The sequence below is a fragment of the Anneissia japonica genome, unplaced genomic scaffold, assembly GCF_011630105.1.
Source record: "Anneissia japonica isolate Jap-2015-1 unplaced genomic scaffold, ASM1163010v1 scaffold376_len1572418_cov194, whole genome shotgun sequence".
Lineage (NCBI taxonomy): Eukaryota > Metazoa > Echinodermata > Crinoidea > Comatulida > Comatulidae > Anneissia > Anneissia japonica.
The window spans coordinates 212,852-235,041 of NW_022741166.1; the positions used below are offsets into that span (position 1 = coordinate 212,852).

Here is a 22,190-nt window from a genome sequence, read left to right on the forward strand (position 1 = left end):
ATAAAATTACTGATATAGATGCGTTGTTATTTTAATTCACTTAACTAATTTGTTCAGAATGATATATTCATTCATATGACAAAACAACAAAAAGACGAAAACAATCATGGCAACGGTTAAAAGTATGAACATGTGTGCTATAGAGGGGGTGATGGTTTTTGCAGATGATTGTGAAATCATCTGTTGAGTAAAGATTGAAACATATTGAATTACTACAAAATTAGTAAGGGTTTGTTGTATTTAATTCGATATTAAACACAGCAAGTATTATGCCGCGTAAAAAGGGAAATAGAAAGGCGAGGGGTGATGACGATGAAGACGATGGTGTAGTTGTAGAACGAACAGAGGAAGTGAAGGCCAACAGCACAACCGATTCAGCAGGGAAAGGAAAGAAAAGAGGTAAACTCCGCCTAGCCTAGGCCTATATGTCAGCTAAAGGGCCAGGGTTAAAACAGTGTGATTTGGCCAGGCTAGACTACTATCAGATATGGGGTGTGCTCACAGTGGCCAGTGGTATAGCTACAGAGGAAACAGGTCAACTCGGCCACAAGTCAACTCAGCCACAAGTTATTTATAATATATAACATGTTATATATAAAATAAAATAATTAAAATGAAATGTAAATATTACTCAGTTTTTGCATCCTTTTTCTTCAATATGAATGATTGAAATGAAGTACACAGTTTTGGTAAAATTCTGATCATCGTCGTGAGATCGTTGTATTCATTTCTTCATACTGTACTCTACTATACTTATTTTATAATAATAATACTAATTAGTAATATTAAATAATAACTAGGCCTACTTAGTAATAATAGTGTAATAATATGAATAATAAAGGTAACAACAACAATAATAATATTAATAATAATAATAATATGAGAAAAATACCAATAAAACACCAATAACAATAATTTTTAAATTACTATTATTAAAATAATAATACTAAGACTAATATATAATAATAATAATATGAATAATAATGATGATAATATGAATAAAAAAAATCGAGAATAATATTTTATTATTTATATGGTAACAATAATAATGTCAAAAAAAATTAAATAATACGTAATGTTAATGCCAAGACTAATAATTAATATTAAAACTAACGGTAATAAAAACAACAATAATAATAACAATAGTAACAGCAATAATAATAACAATAAGTTATAGTAATATTTAAAGAATTAGTATTTTATGCTTCATGAATTACTCCTTCAAAGTGTAGTACCAGGCTGCAGTTGACTTGTGGCTGAGTTGACTTGTAGCTGAGTTGATTTGTGGCCGAGTTGACTAGCCAAACTTTTTGTGGCCGAGTTGACTGTGAGTCAACTGTGACTGTGAGTTGACTGAATAATAATCTTCAAAATGATAATACTCACTTTTTAATATTAATATTCATAGTCATAAAAATCTTACTAAATATTATAATCATACTAAAAAGAATTAAATTCTCAATCTGTAGTAATAATCGTAATATATATATGTGAAAGCTTGCGGTACACCATGTAAGTAGTTCTGAAAAGAACTGTTGTAGTTGAGAAAGTCTCAGATTTCTTCGCCATGCAAACCTTTAAGCAATAGTAATATAATAATAATAATATCTATCATAATAATAATCATACTGTATTAGAAATCAAATTCTTTAAAAATGTTTTTGAAATCTAAATAAAAAAATATTTTACTTGAACAACATAAGCAGCCCACTTTGATCATGCCTCTAATTTAGGATTGTAATGTTAAAGAAAAAAAAATGTTTTAGTTTCATTAATTGAATGATTGATTGATTGATTGATTAATATTTCAGTTATTATTACCCATACAGTACTTTGCAATTCAAGTTACTGTATTTGCTATTTATTCATTAATCATGCATCTGAGATTAAACATAAACTGGTGCAGGTTCTCATGATTGAATGTGCAATGGAATATAACTACTGTACAGTCCGCCAACTTTACTACATTCTGTATTTTAATCATCTAGATAAGAAGAAAGGAAAGAAAGGAAAGCCAGTAAAACAGATTGATAATAGTGATGACGACGACAAAATTAAAAAACGACTAGATCAGCTTGCTTTACAAGATGATGATGATGAGGAAGATGAAGATTATGTGCCTCCATCTTCAAAAGGCAAAGGTAAATATTTAATTTGTTAGAATTTTTTTAAATAACAATCTGATCGTTGTGTTTCGCTGTAATATCGATTACTATCGGTGAGCTTTCAAACATGATTGTCAATTGCGATTGGGTGTTGCAATTGCTACTCTGATCACAATGCGATGCTAGTCTAAATAGGGTATAAGTCAAAATGTTGGCACTTACTGAACAGTACTTAGTACTGATTGATTGATTGATTGAGGATTTGTATATATGTATTAGGTGGAGGATTTGCGCTTTTGGGTGATATGGAGGAAGAGATGGCTGATGATGCAGATGAAGAGAACAATGCAGAGGATGAGAATAAAGAAAAGGAAGAAAAGAAGAAAGAAAAATTATCAAAGCTAAAAGAAGATGAAGGCAGTGAAAAGCAAGATTCTTCAGAAAAGGTAGCAAAACCAGGTATGGAGGACATTATCATAATTCTTTACTCATGATGATTTTATACTCAGTAACTGATAACTCAGGTTTTACTGATGGAAAAGTTTATGGATGATTCATAATCTAGGCTGCCACATCAGTGAGGGGCAATAGATTTCATTTTTCCTCTCTTGCAGTGTCAATATTTGTATATTATATTCCTGCAAGAAGTTACACTGATGTGTGTGTGTGTAATAGTGGTACTGATGTTTTTCTGATGTCTGATATTTTAATGGTGTTTTATTCATCTTGAGATTTTATCTGTCCTGTTATATTTTCATATTGTTAATAGAACTTAAAAAGAAGTCAAGAAAGGAAGAAAGAAGGGAACGACAACGGGTGAGTATATAAAGAATAGGCCAATGGAAAAATTACATATTACAACAATTTGGTGTTTAATTCTGCCTAATTATCCTCATATAAAGCTCATAATCTTGGAAGTTGGAGAATAAGTTTGTGTGTTGGAGATTTGACCAGTTGTTAGAATACAATGTTCTTTTTTTCTGGTTGTACTTGTATAGGCTCAATTAAATAAAGAATTGGAAGAAATGGAATCATCAAATTTCTCCGTCTCACAAAGGGAAACAACAGCAAAAGGTGCCATGCTTGAAAATGCCACTGATATTAAGGTATGATTATATGTAAGGTAGTGATCATGATGGTCAAAGTGGTGGATATGCAGTGCTGATGGTGATGATTGTGATTTTGAATAATGGTGATATGACAAATATTGACGGTGAATGGTGAAATCTATTGCCCCTAGGTCATGTGGAGACCGTAGCGTACTATCTTCCCGAGTGGTAGTAATTAGTGATTATGATGATAATGTTAATGACAACAACAATGACAATGTGGCAGTGATGGAATATATGTCCATAATGCGAAAGTGTCAAATGATGATGATATTAATGTTATATTGGTGTTATTATGAAGATGAGGGATGATGGTGTATTGATAATTTATGATGACTGATGCTGTGATGAATTACTTAACAGTTTTTGTTGGTACTTTGTTTTTCAGGTTACAAATTTCTCTATTTCTGCGCGAGGTAAAGAGCTGTTTGTGAATGCCAGTCTGACGATTGCAGCTGGTAGGAGATATGGACTGGTTGGGCCAAATGGGTAAGGAAGCTGTAAATGTAACACAAAAAGCAATATTAAATAACAAATAAGGCAATGTTTGTTACTGAATATAATTGTATATCTTATTCAGTCCACCCCCAAAAAAGTAGCAGTACCATCCAGAAACCATCTTTTGTTAATTTCACAATAAGAAAAAACACTTCATTTTGTTGCATTGCCAGATGATTTCCTGCCATATTCTCTTATAGCAAATCAGATTGAAAAAGTGTTACAGGTTCTACAATTACAGTACCAGTAATATAGATATTCTTTTTTTCTCTTAGAATGGGAAAGACCACATTATTATCGCACATTGCCAAGCGGTCACTGGCAATACCACCGAATATAGATGTTCTTCTCTGTGAGCAAGGTGAGTTTCAGAATTATTGAACAGCCAGTGTGTTGATTTTTTGATTGAAAGGTAATACTATCGAAAGGGAGTGTTTGTTTTTTGGTTTTTTTTTTCATTTTATAAACATTATGACACCTGCATTCTCTTTTTGCAGATGTCCAAGCTGATGATACACCTGCCTTTGAAGCAGTATTAAATTCAGACAAGAAAAGATTAGCTCTTATCGAAGAGGTACGACAAAAACTATGTATTTATTGTTACGCATGCATGAGCAACTGCTTAAGTGCCCATTCTGAGGAACAAAATAGAGTATGATTTCGGAGTCAAATGTCATTCCTTACTGATGTACACTTGCACACATAATGTCATGTCTATTTTGATTAATTACTTATGTTTTTTTCTCTTTTGTGGGATCGTCCCACTTTTATTTCATCATAATGTCATATAAATATATATGTATATATATATATATATATGTATATGTATATATATAACATATAGCCTACATTTTAACAGTTTTTTTTAATGTCAATATTTAATAAGTAATAGCATTTCACATCCATAAGTTATAGGTAAACATACAGTTGCATACGTTAGTCAGGATCTCAACCATGATACTTTTATTATTCCTATTAATAATAATAATAATAATTACTTATGTTAAAATTGCCTAAGAACAGAAGAATTATATATAAGAATAATAGTATTCTGAATTGTTTCCTTTGTCATTATTATAATTTGGACTTTACAAAAGCAACATAATAAGCAATGGTTACCTATCAAGTTATAAAAGTAGCTGCCACTTTTTTCTTATAATTATAGGAAAAGAAACTACTTGCAGAATCAGAAGCTGGTAACAACACAAACAGTGAGAGACTTAAACAGGTAGTTAATAAATCCATTTAGTAAACCAGGAGTCTAGTTGAATAGTTTGGTGATTAAGATGCTCACCTTCAAATCCCAGGGTCTTGGGTTCAAATCCTGTAATTTTCCAGGATTTTTTTCTCATGGCAAAACAGCTCCACTCCATAAGCCTTGTTATGAGACTTAATTTACGTAGAGCATCATGTGTATGTTTTTCATGTGAAGGGATTGCCACCTATCTAAAAGGGCAGTGATTAAGTGGCTATTGGTATAATCCTTTGCCATGTGCAAAGGAATAAAAGAAAATTAATTAATTGAATAATAAAATAAAGTATGAACAATTGCCCAATAGTCTATTTTCTACAGAGTTTTTTTAATTACCTATATTAACAGAGTTATGTTTCTTATTAAATCTGGAGTAATAATTTTTTCCCATATATTTCAGGTCTACGAGGAAATGATTGCAATTGGCGCAGACTCGGCTGAGTCAAGAGCACGGCGTATTCTCTCAGGTCTGCAGTTCACACAGGAGATGCAGATGAGGGCGACAAAGCACTTCTCCGGAGGCTGGAGGATGAGGGTATCATTAGCGAGGGCGCTATTCTTAGAACCGACTTTGCTTCTTCTTGATGAGCCAACGAATCACTTAGATCTTAATGCTGTTATCTGGTTAGACAGGTATGTTAAACCCTATGTATTTATTTAAGATTTGTGTTTATTATTTCTTCTTATTCTACTACTACATGCAGTTTCTGTACTCATGTAATGTATTTGAAAAGAGTACAGTTATAGAAATGATATTTTTTTGTTTTTCATTATATTTTTATGGTTGTTTATGTATTGTTTATAATTTATATGAATATATTAATCTTGTTTTAGTAGCAAACAAACAGAAATTTTATTGAATAATTAGTTCACTGTGGGTAGAGTGCCTAAATAATTATTCTTATTATTTAATATCTTATTATATTTTTTATTATTTTATTTCAGCTTTTCATATTTTTTTTCACTTTAATGTATTCTCTTTTTTATTAGTTATTTACAAAATTGGAAAAAGACACTACTTGTAGTTTCCCATGACCAGCAGTTCTTGGATGATGTTTGTACTGATATCATCCATTTAGGTAAGTTAGGCTCTATCAGCAATACCAAATTTTGTGTGACAAATTTGTGTGATGTGCCCATATATGGGCATGATGATGTCATATTACACCCTAATATGGGCATATCACATTTATTTGTCACAAATTATTACCTTATTACTAGTTACAAATATTTTCTTAGCAATCTGAATAAACATTACCCTAACTCTTAATTATTAAATTAAATTTTAAATTTTTAACCTCATTCTTTTTAATAATTATAATTAATCTTGTTTTATATATTTTAAGTGCAATGCAATTTTAAATGATTTGTTTGACATTTTTACATTGAATATTTTAAGATAAATTTTAATGCTTATCTGAATATTTTTATATCTCAAATACCTTTTAAATTAAATTTGCTCATTTATTGATTTTTATTCATTTTTCTATTTTCAATATTTATCTTTCGATTTTTTATCTTTCTGAAGAATTTTATATTGTATGTATTGTGTCTTTCTTGTAAAGGGCCTCCACTCGACAGTGATTGATTTTACTTTTGGAGTGTCCTGTCTCTGTTTTTTGTACTTTTGTGATTGTTCATTGCCGTTTCTATTTATGTACATTCTAATTGTTTGAGACAAATAAATGAAAAAATCTGATAGTGTGGACAGTTTTTATAAACATTGACAAACATGCACAGTTTGCAACCTCCTCTGCTCCCTGGGAAGTACCCTGTGTATTCCTAGTTGATCATATACATTTACATAGTACATTTCAACATAGGTCATTCCCATCCTAAGATGCAATTGTTAAGAGACCAATTTCCTACCATGGCACCATCTACTATAATGTCCTTACTGTATAAATAAAGCTACATTTACACTAGACACGATAATGACACGACAACGACATATCGCGTCGTTTATATTCTTGACTGCATTTTTATCGTGTCGTTGTCGTGTTGTTATCGTGTCTAGTGTAAATGTAGCTTTACTTGGTTGGTTGGTTGCTTGCTTGTATGTCATGTGGATTATATAAATATATGTTGGTGATGTTATCTTGTTTGATGGTTAAATCATTATTTCTTGAAGGTAATAATTGTAATTTTATTTATTCATCAAACCCACTTAGGTTTAGTGGTTAGAAAGATTAAATGATAAAATTGTCATTATGAGGATGAGAAGAACTTATTTCAATGTACAATTTTTATATTTCTTTCAGACAACCAGAAACTAGACTATTATAGAGGAAATTTCAGTAAGTAAAATACTCGGTCGAATTCTTAACAATTGATTATTTGTTATATATTATTAACAAAATTAAGCTTAAGAAAAGAAAAAAAAAAAAGTGGTTTAACTGAAATAAACACACTTATTCGAATTAACTGTATTATTTGTTTGTTCACAGGTACCATCTCTGAATTAAAAATGAACTATAACATATTTTCCTATATAACTTTTTTACAGACGCTTTTAAGAAAATGTTGAAACAAAAACAAAGGGAGCAGCTGAAAGAGTATGAGAAGCAGGAAAAGCGACTACGAGAACTAAAGTCAAGAGGAAAGTCATCAAAGGCTGCCGAAAAGGAAGCAAAAACCGCACAATCAAGGAAACAGAAAGGCAACAAGAGCAAGGGAGACCCTGTAGGAGAGGAGGAAGCACCTGTGGAATTACTCAAGAAGCCTCGGGAGTACACTGTCAAATTCAAATTCCCAAGTCCACCTCCTCTTAACCCACCTATTCTCGGTCTGCACAGTAAGTTTTATATTCTGATCGTATTGTTGACATAAGATGTATATTAGATGAAGATATGTTGAGGATAAATTGTCCATTAAGTACCTCCCTTAAAAATATATTTCAGCAAATTCTATGATTTTAGTGTATGGATTGAAAAAATTTGTTTTAATTCTATGGCAAAACAAGGTTCCATTATTTATACATAGACGTATTCTAGCTTGTAGAGACGATTGTCTTAACCATAACAATTCACCTCCTACCCAAGTTAAATTTACCGTCATTTAACAAAATAATATTTACTTATATTATCATCATAACTACACATCATAAATAATAACAATTATCAATATAGGTATCAGAAAGTAGCAAAATACATTGTAGGCTACACTCACTAGGCCTACAACAAGAAAATTGTTGAATGGTCACAGCACAGATAAGAATGATAACTATGTAGAGTGAAATGCTTAGGCCTCTGGATATCTCCCAGTGGACATTTTTTATCAAACCATTTTCAAGGTTTGGTATGTGTGTGTGTTTCATCTTTTTTATAATTTAGTTGCAATTGCACACAGTACAGACAATGTAGTATGTACTATAATACAATTATTCAATCATTAATGTTACAATTATTTATTTTTCATAGATGTTAAGTTTGGTTATCCAGATCAACCACTACTATTTAAAAACCTGGATTTTGGTATTGATCTAAGTTCAAGAAGTAAGATTGGTTTATAATATGTCACTCTTATGTATTTGTTTTCAAGTTTTACATAAAAAGTTTATGAAAACTGATATGAAAGTTTACCAACACTCAAATTACAAAGTTTTCTCCATGGAATTATTCTACATTAACATAAGTATTTTAGTGAATTCATTCATCATAAATTTTTAACACTTTACTTACTCAAATACACTACCTGTGTTGAGCTAAAATCCTGTCCGTTTTATCAAATTTTATTTGACAAAAGCATGTGACATGCCTAATATGGTCATGATGACATCACATCATAACCATATATAGGCATATCCTGACGTTGTATGTGCATACAACAGTTTTTGTCAAAGAAAATTTAATAATATAGACAGAGCTTTATATGCTTTATTATCTGTATTGCTTACTTTGTAAACAAAACTGTTACAACCTCATCTGTCTCTCATTTGAAGTATACCAGTACATTTATATTTATTGTAATATTTGGTACTTTATAATAAATATATACTTAAATAAGCAATTTGATGTTTTTAATTGAATTTGTTATAGTTGTCCAGATTATACCAAAAGCATATAACTGATTGATTTGTTTTCCCTTTTTAAAGTTGCAATAGTGGGACCCAATGGAGTAGGCAAGAGTACATTTCTTAAATTACTCAGCGGAGAGTTAACACCGGTAAGATTAAATTTCTAACATTTATATTATTATTTTGTATTCTTTCTTCAAGATAAATGTTGCCAATTACAGATAAAAAATATTATCACAGTAAGTATGTTATTTACTGTGACAGTGTTCAGGGGCAGATCCGGTAAGGGGTACGGGGGTACGTTCCCCTGTTTTTGCCAACAATTTTTCAAAACTTCAATGCATATTAATGTTATGTGCTACTCACTTATCTATTGGGTGTTTACACAGTAAATATGGTATTTAGGCAAGTAAGTGAAGTATGAGAAATAAACAGTTGATCCTAAAATGCATCAGTGTTCTTACTGTATAAGACTAATGATTTAATAAGAGATACAAGAAGTTAATATATAGAACAATATTATTGTATTTGTATTTCTTAGCCTATTGCTATCACCTGAAAACACCATGAGACTGATGAAAGCTTGTAGAATTTAATAATGTTAGCAAATAAAAATAAGAATGATTATAAATAATTAATAATTAGTAATCAGTATTTTTTTTTTTCATTGAATTGTTTAGCTTGAAGGAGACCACACCAAGAACCATCGTCTCAGGATAGGTGTGTTTAACCAGCATTCAGCTGACCAGCTGACAATGCATGAGTCACCAGTTGAATATTTACAGGTAAAACTTCAAACATTTATTTCATTTTAAATTTATCTATGGAGTGTATAAAAAGATATCTCAATACATTTGGATTACCGATTGTGCCTGTTGTTAGAAAATCAGTAGGACAGAACCATGCTAAACCATTATTCTGAAGAATACATTAGAATGTAGTGTTTTAGAGATAAATGCTGAAGTCTGCTTTGGAAAGATGTCTTGGAGATAAATACTCTTTGTAATTAAAGGAAAGAGAAATATATAATTTATACAAAGTACACAATTTAAATATATTGTTCCAAGGTTATTTGCTCACAAAATTATTTATTATTTGTCTCTTCTCTTATACGCTAAAGCGTAATTTCAATCTAGATTATCAGAATTGTCGTAAGCTTCTTGGTCAGTTTGGTCTAGCAGGTCACGCACACAACATCAAGATTTCAGACTTATCCGGTGGACAAAAAGCGAGAGTGGCTTTAGTGGACATGTCCAGCCGTCAACCGGATGTTATTATTCTGGTAATTTTTGCTATGATGTTCCTGTTTATTACAAGCAATATTGATAAACAATTTTTTGAATGCTTTTATCAATCTTAAAGCCAGTACTGAGTGGCATCGTTTATGTTATTTTTTAGGATGAACCCACAAACAACCTGGATATAGAGTCTATAGATGCATTGGCAGATGCTATCAATGAATATACTGGAGGTAGGCAACAATTTCAATTATACTAATAATAATTTAAAAAATAAATAAAATAATAATAATAGTATTAATAATAATAATAAAAATAATGACGACTCATATATGTGGCAGTATCTGTCAACGTGTATGTGTTTCTGTTGGTTATAAGATATAATTGGTGAGTCGAATGGCCGAGTGGTTAGCAGGGGCGCCGCAAGCTATAGCCATAATATCGGCGCTGGTTCGAACGGTACGCTCGCCTATGGTTCTGGTGGTAGAACAAGTCTTCTAGGATAAGGACTTTAAACCGTAGGCCCAGTGTATGCAATGGCTCGTGTGCACTATAAAGAACCCAGTACATCCTTCGAGAGTAGGGGGATACCCCGGTGTACTTTAACTGACAGACCCTGTGGTGGACGACGAGAGTTGCTGGTACCGGGTTACCGGGTAGCACAGACACGAAGGGACCCTTAGGGGCAAAGAAAGTCATTGATTGAGTTCCTATGCCACACATCAAGCGCCCTGAGCATCTTACATTAGATGGATATGTACGCTATATAAAACTACACTATTATTATTATTATTATTATTATAATATAATAATAATGGAACATTTCTATATTATTACAATAAACTGCCTCTATGCACATTACATTATTACCGCTGGTTGCTGAGCCAAACTCCTATTGAATATATCCTCAGCTCCCTGGGGAGCACAATTCCATATGCCACTAGAATCAACACTTGGTATTAGATCCTACCAGATGCCCACTTGTACTCCCGTGTTGAGAGAGAAAAATGTAGATAAGGTGCATTTTCCAGGGGTGGATCCACACTTGTTCAAACAGGGAATGTAAGGGCACAGCATTTTCAGAATAGATAAGTAAGTGAGTAGCACTTATTTCAAGACATAACATTGATATGCATTGACATTTTAAAATTTAGTGGCAAAACAGGGTGAGATGTTCCCTCGTGCCCCAACTGGATCTGCATTTGTTTTCCAAGGACACAATGAAATAGCACTATGAGGATTATGAATAATTTTTCCCATAGTCAATAGATACAATAATGCTTTATGTGCAACCTCCTTCCATCCCTGGAAAGTAGGCCCTATTCCCTGTCATGCAGCTATCTAGCAATACATAATCTTCCATTCCATATTATAATCATAATCATTATCATAATTATTATCATTATCATAATCATTATCTTTCATTCCATATTATTATCATAATTATTATCATAATCATAATCATTATCTTTCATTCCATATTATTCATCCCCTGTTTAAATTCATTTGTGAAAAGAGGCAAATGCAGAAAGTAATTTGACCATTGGACAATTATTATTAGCCATTCTTTGACAGAATATTTGGCTACCAGTGACTAGCATGCCTAGAATGGTATTATGGCTTCTGGCCAGTATTGGTCTCAAACTAATGACCTCACTATTGATAGCCTAAATCCTTACTGCTGTGCCACACTTACAATATTATTATGGCATGTCTATGTATGACAAAATTTGTAAACAGAAAAATTTCAAAAATAGTGCATATTGGTAGTTATTGCGTTATTTGTTTGCATAGTATTTATGTATCGAAAGATGATGTGCAAACATTTTATCCCTTCTTTTCATTACTCTACTTAACGTTTATATTCCATAGGTGTGATAATAGTTAGTCATGATGCCCGTCTCATTCTTGAGACCGAGTGCCAGTTGTGGGTCGTAGAGGACAAAGACATCAACGAGATTGATGGTGACTTTGATGACTACAAGAGAGAAATATTAGAAGAACTGGGTGAAATTGAAAAAGAAGTGAACAACAAGAAGAACCAAAAGAAGAAATAAATTATTCTACATCATTTCATGGATAATAATTGTGATATTTATTTAAGACACAGGGGTCCCAAGTCTCCTGCAAGTTGTAGGAGTCTTCTGGGAATCAGGACGGCCTCCTGCACTCCCGCAAGCAAGCAAGAATCTCACAGAAAATGAACCATCTAAACCATCACAGCTACTATACCTTCGGATAATCCATCACCATCGCGGAAGCCAGTGCAGATGGATATTATCTTGCAGCAAAATAAAATTAAATGTGTTAAAAAGGCTCATTTCATCAAATCTCTCGGAAGTGACTTCTTCCAAATTGGACCTCTGAAGACATATCAACAAAAATTCTTAGAATCAACAGTAGTAGCAGCACTCATTTACAGCAAAAGATATTGAAAGTGTAAGATCAAAATTTTAAGAATGCTGGAGAGGTCTGAAGATGAAACCTCTTTCAAAGGCAACAAATAGACTGATTCCATAATGGGCGTCACGTAACTTAGCTTGGGTCCTGGATGTAAAAAATTCACTGGCACAGCGGTGTTTTACATTGAGATTGCTATTGCGGCCGTCTCTTGTCATTGCTGTGAAGTTCATCAAAACTCCCAATAAACTACACCAAATTGATTGGAAATTAAACATGAGCATTTTGCCTTAAAGGCTTGCTAATGCTCCAAAGGATACCGACCGCAAACATTAAGATTTTTCGTCAGATGTCAGGGCCTAGACGATTTTAAAGCTAGCTAGGGTTTACGAAGGATCACTTAAATTCAAAGCATACAATGCTAGGAGAAATCAAGGATAAATAAACACTATTTTGAACAATTGTAGTAAATTTCCTTGCCATTTATTTCTCACTATTAACTGTAGGTGGTTATTTTCACCACCATAACGTTACTTTTTCCTATATTTTTACACTAATTGCACTGTAATGTTTTCCATGGTATACCCAAGTTATGTCACCTTACTGGCTGTGTAAACCACCATTGCTGAATCAGTATGTTGTTAATGTTGTAAAATCTAATGTCATTAATTCTTAAGAGGTGTGTATAAGCATCTCAGTTGTATAGAGCTTTGTTTCAAATGCAGATTCTTACTGTAGTCTAAAATCTAATGCTGTAAATGGTGGAGACGTCTAAAGATATGGATACTCTGCTGAAATTTGTCTCTTTGCGAATAAGGTTTTAGTGTAAGATCTGATGTAAATACTAAGAGGTCTGCAGATAACACCTCAGCTGTATAGGAGATTTAATGTCAACATACAAATGGATAACTCTGAGTTGGAAAGCACACAATTTGTTTGGGATAATATACAATAATTCAATAGTGGAAACAGATAATGTTAAAAGATTCCTATTTCACACTGTTTCACAATTCTTTTTTTTTTACTATAAGAAAGTATACACAAAATATTTGGATTTAATATTATTACTTTTTATTTGTATACACTAATGGTTGTGTATGTAGCCAGTACTTTATAAAGGCAGTTATTTAAATTCAATTGGACTAACAACTCTGGTCCCTCAGCTGTATTTGTCAATAGTCCATTCCTTTCCACCCCCCCCCCCCCCCCCCCCCTTGCTGGTGCCAGCCTATGCCCTGCATATGTTATGCACTTTAATAAATCTTTAAAGCTTGGTTTTTATTTTATGGTTTACTATAACATTAGAATTTTATCAGATACAGGTTTAAAAACAGGTTATACATATTCAGTCTATTACTATTTCTATATGTTCAAAATGTATTGTTTTAGAAGAAAATAATTTCTATGTCTGTGCCTCTTGCTCTAATTTTCCTTTTTTTCATTTGATACTGAATGAAATGTTTTTAAAATAATAATAAAAATATTAAGTACATTACATACAGTACCCATGCATTTTTATATGAAGCTTGCTATCCTAAATCTAGCATACTGTCGCTAAATGTTAAACTGAGTAATTAGCGGAAGAATATGGAAGTATTGTATACTTTAGCACAGAGAAGCCATGATACTTTTACACATAACATTAATAATAGTAATAATAAGTCTATTCCAGTATATGACCCATCATTTTAAATCTTATAACGTGGAGAATATGAATATATTAAAAGGTCAATTTTCATCAGTATGGATTGCGAAATCCCAAAAAAACGATTTTCACATCCTTGGCACTGGTGACTTCAGGGGATTGGTGATGGTACCATTTTTCGGCTAGTGTTATTATTGCTTTTGTTAGTATTATTATTAATAATATTCAGGGGTGGTGCCAGGATTTGCCCGACGGGGCAACACACAAGTGGACAGTCGACCTTAAACCTCTGCTTCTCAACCTATGTTTCGCGACCCCAATTTAGGTCGCCAAAACATTTATGAGGGTCGCGAGATTGCTTTTTGAAACATAGTGAAAATTACTTAGCGGTCAGTCCTACAAAAAGGAATCTTGGGATTTTCAAAGCAATCTTGGGATTTTTTAGACTGAATCTTGGGAATTTTTATTTTTCCCAGTGGTCACACTGGCTACGAAGGCGAAATCAGAAATTATTGTCAACCCAAATCCTAGAAGCAACTGTCATGGTTGGCACTGTCTCCAAGGAAGACAATTATAATTAGGCAGGAATATACCTCACACTACGTGCCAGTTAATAAACAAAATGTTTAAAATGATTTGTTGCTTTTTGAGTTCGTTTGAGCCTTTTTAAGAGTGGGTTGGGATGTACAAGCTTCTTTTTTAAAATTTATATTTTAGTGCCCAGTCATCGTCAAAAAAGTCGAGCGTTTACTAGTCAAGAATGCCATTTTCGACCATCAAAGTGCCGTAATCATACGTTTTCTTACCTCTGCCCTAACCATGGTGAGGCTAAGGTGGTATTATTTATCTGTGAAAGTCCTTCCCGGGGCCCCCTCTATTTGGAATCACTGGATCAGTAGTTCCTCCATATTATAAAATTGAACATTCAGCAAACAATATCATGAATCTAATGTCGAAACGATTTTTCACCACTACTTTGTGCTCGACTAAGCCGAGGCTTATGGCTCGTGGGCCTAAGTAATCAACACAGGTATGACAATATACGCATTGGGGGTGGGTCGCCACCTAAAAAAAGCCTTGAGAAGCAGGGCCTTAAACTAAAAAGTTTTGCAGCTAATAATAAATAAAAGCTAAACAAAGTCAGTTAAAGAAAAGAAAATAAATTTAGACAAGGCTTAACATTTTAGGGGGTTTATATTAAATGCTTTTTAAATTCCAATTAAAATAACATCCACTGTTAAAATAAAGGCTTAACACTAACAGAATGTTGTCCGAAATTGGACTGCATAATATCTGGCCATGCGTACGCAGTAGGGAATTTCCCTACTGTATTGACGAACCATAACTGAAAACTGAGGGCGCTACTTGCTTTAAAAGGGATTCACGACGGCTGGATTTAGGGGACGTTTAATTTAAATTAAATGATTTTTAATCCAGTTAAAATATAGCTCCACTGTTAAAATAAAGGGTAACGGTCACCCCTGCATTAACGTGGTGAGTGGGGTATCCGCAAATAATGTACTGTACCGCTATGGTACCACCATTGGAACCACGTGTTGTATGAACAGAACCGTCCAGAAACTGATGACGTCATGATTCAATATTCTCGATCGAACCCTTGCATGCTCAGTGCTTTGTGTTTAAATTGTGTATGCTTAGTATTTAAGCCTACTTTTTCAATATATTAATACCAGTAATGTCTGTAAAACAGAATGTAAGTTGGATTCTTTATTTTAGTACCAGGAGATTTTATGTGTTTAGATATTAATGATAAATTTGTTTTAAACTCGACACAAATCAAAAAAGGCCTAGGCCTTGGTGTAGGGCCTTACTACTATAGTATAGTAGGCCTCCAATCCGTGGCCGTAGTACTACTACAGACAGTACTTATTGCTACAACTAGGCCTAGTACTAGGGTCTACTCTAGAATGGTGCTATAAGCCCAAAATTATAATGCTGCTGTCAGTGTAGGTTATGGCACATGTCAGGCAGAGTAGGATATTTTAGACAGTCAACAGAATTTTGAGTCATGAACAATAACATGGCTGGAGTAAAAAAGAATACCTTCCCGACTATAGAGATCAAGGAGGTACTTTATTGCAATGGCTATTGTTACACCATTTCTAAATTTGATTGGGTGATGAAATTGCAATCCATAATCCAGTCAGAATTAGGAATTTAAAGACTGGTGTAACAATTTTTATTGAGGTATAAAATGATTTAAAAATTGCAACTGATGTCTGAAAATATATAGTTTCTTACAAGTACAGTAACTGCATTCATAATCAGGGGCACAGGCTGGTTTTGGCCTTATTCCAATGACAACTTAATGGTCATTTTTACTAATTTTTAGTATTTAGTGGAACTAATTTGCCACCATGTGGTTGGGATGGGGAGGGGGAGGACTTTCCTCAGTGGCAGCAAGACGACATTGAAATAAAAAATTTAAAGACTTATAAAGTCTCTTTTTGACCACTGCATAAATCATAGATATGGTGATATTTATAATTTTATTTACACATTATTGCATTTTCAGTCTAGATATTGTTGGTAAAAAAAGTTTTTTTTTTTTTAAATTATGAATTTATATTTTTAAGGAATACAATGTTATTATTGAACCCTTTCAATTCTAGCAGTTAGTTCAGGACGTTGAGGAGGTGCAACATCTTCTGTCGTTAGCAACAAGAGAAAGAGTTAAAAATTTACTTACAACAGAACAACGTCGATTAGAAACAGAGATCTCTAAACTGAAAGATGTAGAAACTGAGAACAGCACTGGAATCAATGTGGCAACTAAAGCACCCACACCAAAGCAGTTTACAGCAAACAGAATCACTAATTATGGTAAGAATGAACTAAAAAACAGATTAATTAATTGTATTATTAAATTAATTTATTTTAATTATTATTGATCTTTGGTCTCTAAAACACAATAGAGCATCATTAGCGCACTATTAGTGGGTAGTAATAAAAATCACTTTTTGAAATTTCTACTTAAATTATTACTATCTTTTGTATCGATTGTGTGCAACTTTCACATTGTCCTTTAAACAAGATGCACACTTCATTGCGTTTTAAGTGGAGTTGCATTGGTGCAATCTATACGTGACTTTATGTGTAGATATTTACATATAGCACACCCAGCTCAGACTGTCCATTGTCTCTTCCAGCAAAATACTGTTCCTGTAGTTACCAAATAAATGTTTTCCTGTTATTCCATAGGATGGGACCAGTCAGACAAGTCAGTAAAGGTGTATGTCTCATTGAAAGGAGTTCATACAGTTCCAGCCGAAAATGTAACAGTAAAACACACCAACAGGTATAGATTCTTGTCATTTGATTGGTTGATTATGTATGTCACAAACAACTTTGTATATTTTTTTAAAATGTTTTGATTGATCATAACAGCAGAGATTATTTCGCATGTATAAATACACCTAACAAATGACTTTTCCATCAGTTCTGAAATAAGAGCCTAACAAATTGTGTATTCAATATATTTAAATTTGATTATTTCTTTAGTTCATTCAACCTGATAGTACAGAACCTTGAAGGCACCAATCATCAGCTGCTTATTGGCAATCTTCTTCATGAAATTGATGGGGAAAACTCATCACACAAGGTAAAATTAAATATATTGTAGTTGAATGGTGATAGAAATTACTTTCCATAAATATTTGAAATTTGTAGAGCTGTAGCTTGGTGGCTAAATTTGTTGCCTTTAGTATATTTCTTTGACAAATGCTAAAAACACATAAACACAGTGATTTAATTAAAATACCATTGAGATAGGTTTACCAATAATTGAACCTAATCATTGTCAAAATTTGTCTCCTAATATATTAAGAATTATACATTATTTTTGTTTCTGTAGGTGAAGACAGACAATCTAGTTTTGTTTTTGAGGAAAGCAGAAAAGAAGACATGGAAATATTTGACAGTAGCTGAACAAAAATCCAAAGTAGAGAAAGAGTAAGTCTCAGGCAAATCTATAGATGGGATGCTTTATTCTGTTTTACTTGTACAATAAACAAGTCACAAAATGGTGTCATTTATGTTCAAGAGATTCCAAAACATACTTTTTAGCTCCGATGAGGAGCTCTAGGAATACCCTGCTGATTGTGTGCTTTTTTGCTGATTGACTGCTTTTTTCACGGCTGAGTGACTGCTTTTTTCCTGATTGACTGTGCTTTTTTCACACCTGATTGACTTTTTAAATTTTTAGAGAGAAAAGAAAAATGTAACAATCTTGTCTGTGAATTGAACCAGGGACTTCTCACACACTAACCAACATTTATGCCTCTAGACCAATGAGCCATATTTAATTTACAATTTTGAATGAGATCTAGGAATAGAGTACAACAGTTGTGTCGCCTCAAAACCAGGTGGCGCGTTTTGATGTCAACCAGACATTGGTTACCGTTAATTACGCCTGAATGTCATCATAATCTTAATGGTTTAGAATAAGCTTTCTGGAATAGGCATTTTAAAACCTAATAATTTACAATCAAAATGTACTGAAAACACAAAATTTTGCATTATTTTAGTTATCGAACACGCATTTAATCATCAATTGAAATTTACAAAGAAAAACTAAGATACAACTTCTTATAACTACGTTAGAAATTAGGATCAACGATTTGTTATTTGAGAAAATGGCATCCGGTTGAACACATTTTGTGTCGCCGATAGCAACGGAGTAGTATCACGTGGTATCATGACTTAACACTGTAGTACTCTATACTTGACTGAATGATAGTTCTTTTTTGCTGATTAATAGATCTTTTTTCGTTTTTGGAGAAAAAAATAATAACTGGCTCATCTGGGAATTGAACCAGGTACCTCTCACACCTTAAGCTACATTCATGCCTCTAGACCAATGAGTCACAGTTATTGTGTGTTTTTGAAGGACCTCTAGGAATACTCTGATTGATTGTTTGATTTATTAAAGTCCAATTAAAATGATGCTTTTTAAGTTGCTGATTATTGAAGTATTACATATATTTAACAAATGAGTGGTAATAAAATATTTAATTTTTGGTTTATAAATATTTAAAATGACGGTTAAAAATATTAGTATAAGCCCCGCCCACTGGAGATGTTCACTGAAGTGTGAGTAGAGTTGATGACGTAGATTTGGTATAACAATCACAGCCATCCTGTTTATGTAATACGAAAGTATGTAATACAAAGATCTTTTTTGTATGGGCAGCCCTTAGGGCCAACACAACACTCGACTGCCCTCATCAAAGGTTTCAAGATTACGAGAACTTGTTTCTGTAACACCACCGTACCTCAAATTTGTCAAAAGAGTAAACAATATGATTAAGTTTCATTTTCAGCAGATGGATGGCCCCTAATATTTTAACAATTAATTAAATTAACATGCCTGGTAATTGTGGTATCTATAAAAAAATTTTCTCTCTTTTTCCAGTCTTAAGAGTGCGCCACCAAAAATGGATGAAGATAAAGACCCTTCAGCAGGTATTATGGACATGATGAGGAAAATGTATGAGGAAGGGGATGACGAAATGAAACGAACAATTGCTAAGGCGTGGACCGAGTCGCGTGATAAAAAAGACATACTGTAATGACGAGGGTGCTGTCGGGAATATTGCAACAGAACAATTTAAGACACTGGGGCGGAGGGAAATGTTTTTTGAATGACGTGTCAGCAGAATTTTTATATCACTATTACAACTTGGTGGAAAAATCATGATGGCTTGGGTGGCGTTGATCAGTAATGAAGGGGTTTTCCTTCGTGTTGTGACATAGTACTCTATTTGATATCTGGCGTTACATTTCATTATCTTCCTTGAGTGAGAATTGACGAATGTACAGATTATGCAGTTCAGTCTATTAAATCTTCATTTTACCCAATAAGTGTTTTTTTTTTTTTTTTCATATTTTCATAAGACCTGAAAGACCATGAAATGTAGTCCTATAGTATTTCTATTAGCTGATTTAGACTTTTACAATTTTCTTTAGTCAGCAAGGAAATGGTAAACTCAAAATCATCTAGAATTTCTATTAGCTGATTATTGGCTTTATCATTTCCTTGCTGGCTAAAGAAAATACAGTTACAATTAATTGCATATGGATTTTACAGCTGTTTGGTCATTTCTTCTCACCATAGTTTTTAATTTTAGTTCTATGCAAACAGTATAAATGAATTTAGGTTCAATTCTTTGGTTTCTCTTTGGAATGTAATTCTATTCTCTCAAAAAAGAACTACCGTGACCTAGGGGCATTCTTCATACAGGTTATTACTGAACATGAAAATCTACTATTACCTGTCATCTACTATTACCTTTCTATTAACTGACTGATAAATAATTGGAATATGTACACTTTTGCGTACACATAAAAGTTATTCCTATTAAACATGCTCTGTATGTAAAGAATGCCTGTTCAATTTATGTGTCGGGTGCATGCCAAAGCTACATTTATACTAGACACGATTATGACAATGACACAATACAGATATTCGCAGTGTTGAAGAATACAAGCTGCGTGATGATGTCGTCTTGTCGTTATCGTGTCTAGTGTAAATCTAGCTTTACTCATGCTAGTTCAATTGCATATTTTGTTCCATTGTGGGCTTGCAAAATCATGGAGAGTTGAACCTCTTTCCATTATATATAATATACGCTGTTCTTTACACCAATGGCGTATCTAGAAGTCTTGAAATGCTGATAGGGAAGCGCGAAGGTGAAGTGGGGGCTCGATGATCATTTGAGGGGCGCTAACTCACAAATTAAGGTGATTTTTAACTACTTGCAATTTTGAGGGAGTGACTGGGGGGACGTGATCTCCCCCCCCCCCCCAAAAGATACGCCACTGCTTTACACAATTTTTTTTTTCTGGAAGCATGTAAGAGGCTTTAAGCAGTATGCAATTTACAAAAGGAAATAATTTAACTACCAGGCAAAAATATAATGTTCATAATAATTCATACCAAGATTGGTATTAAAATTGACAATAAATGCCAATTTTGCATCAGCAGTTATAGAAGAGTTGTCCTTCATTTACAAAATACCTATTGCATAGAAAAGTATTAATCCAAGAAGATTTATACTATCAGAATACTTCTATGTAGATTCCTTTCCATTTACATTCTGTCGAAGGCTAACATACAGAATGAACATAATGGTCCTGTTGCTTTGATTTTTTTTTTTTTCGTATCATGCCATATTACCATTATTTGTACACATTTTGTAGCATGTTTTTTAAGACTCCCTTATTCATATACGCTTTATTGGTCCATGGACATTAAATTACAAAATGGAATAAGAATTTCAGAATCTGTTTTTGTTGGTGTGAGCAACTACTTATAAACCAGGTCTGCTGAAACAGTGGACTTGTTGGGGTGCATCTCAAAAGATTTGCACATGTTTCCGAGAAGAAATGAACCTTTCTGGTAAGCCCCGCCCCATTAATATTGTTGCTAGGCACTGATCTCTACTATCCAAAAGATACGCCACTGCTTTACACAATTTTTTTTTTTCTGGAAGCATGTAAGAGGCTTTAAGCAGTATGCAATTTACAAAAGGAAATAATTTAACCACCAGGCAAAAATATAATGTTCATAATAATTCATACCAAGATTGGTATTAAAATTGACAATAAATGCCAATTTTGCATCAGCAGTTATAGAAGAGTTGTCCTTCATTTACAAAATACCTATTGCATAGAAAAGTATTAATCCAAGAAGATTTATACTATCAGAATACTTCTATGTAGATTCCTTTCCATTTACATTCTGTCGAAGGCTAACATACAGAATGAACATAATGGTCCTGTTGCTTTGATTTTTTTTTTTTTCGTATCATGCCATATTACCATTATTTGTACACATTTTGTAGCATGTTTTTTAAGACTCCCTTATTCATATACGCTTTATTGGTCCATGGACATTAAATTACAAA

The 22,190-nt window shown here is 33.0% G+C and overlaps 2 protein-coding genes across 3 annotated transcripts; both read left to right on the forward strand.

Moving 5' to 3' along the window:
* Nucleotides 1-132: 132 nt before the first annotated feature.
* Nucleotides 133-13,080, forward strand: LOC117118616 (ATP-binding cassette sub-family F member 1-like). Its single transcript, XM_033263254.1, has 19 exons — nucleotides 133-399; nucleotides 1,989-2,141; nucleotides 2,385-2,564; nucleotides 2,875-2,921; nucleotides 3,104-3,211; nucleotides 3,603-3,703; nucleotides 3,988-4,073; nucleotides 4,210-4,286; nucleotides 4,878-4,940; nucleotides 5,365-5,597; nucleotides 5,955-6,043; nucleotides 7,226-7,261; nucleotides 7,471-7,758; nucleotides 8,384-8,458; nucleotides 9,058-9,128; nucleotides 9,660-9,764; nucleotides 10,100-10,261; nucleotides 10,378-10,450; nucleotides 12,090-13,080. Exons 1-19 carry the CDS (start codon nucleotides 270-272, stop codon nucleotides 12,272-12,274), a joined length of 2,262 nt encoding a protein of 753 aa, XP_033119145.1. The 5' UTR covers nucleotides 133-269; the 3' UTR covers nucleotides 12,275-13,080.
* Nucleotides 13,081-15,670: 2,590 nt separating this feature from the next.
* Nucleotides 15,671-21,552, forward strand: LOC117118654 (calcyclin-binding protein-like). 2 transcript variants are annotated; one of them, XM_033263317.1, is made up of 6 exons: nucleotides 15,671-15,976; nucleotides 16,896-17,106; nucleotides 17,485-17,581; nucleotides 17,785-17,884; nucleotides 18,137-18,234; nucleotides 19,697-21,552. In XM_033263317.1, the coding sequence occupies exons 1-6, from the start codon at nucleotides 15,959-15,961 to the stop codon at nucleotides 19,851-19,853; spliced, it is 681 nt and encodes a 226-aa protein (XP_033119208.1). In that variant the 5' UTR covers nucleotides 15,671-15,958; the 3' UTR covers nucleotides 19,854-21,552. The 2 variants fall into 2 exon arrangements, with proteins under 2 accessions (XP_033119208.1, XP_033119209.1); XM_033263318.1 differs by having other exon boundaries at nucleotides 16,899-17,106.
* Nucleotides 21,553-22,190: the final 638 nt, after the last annotated feature.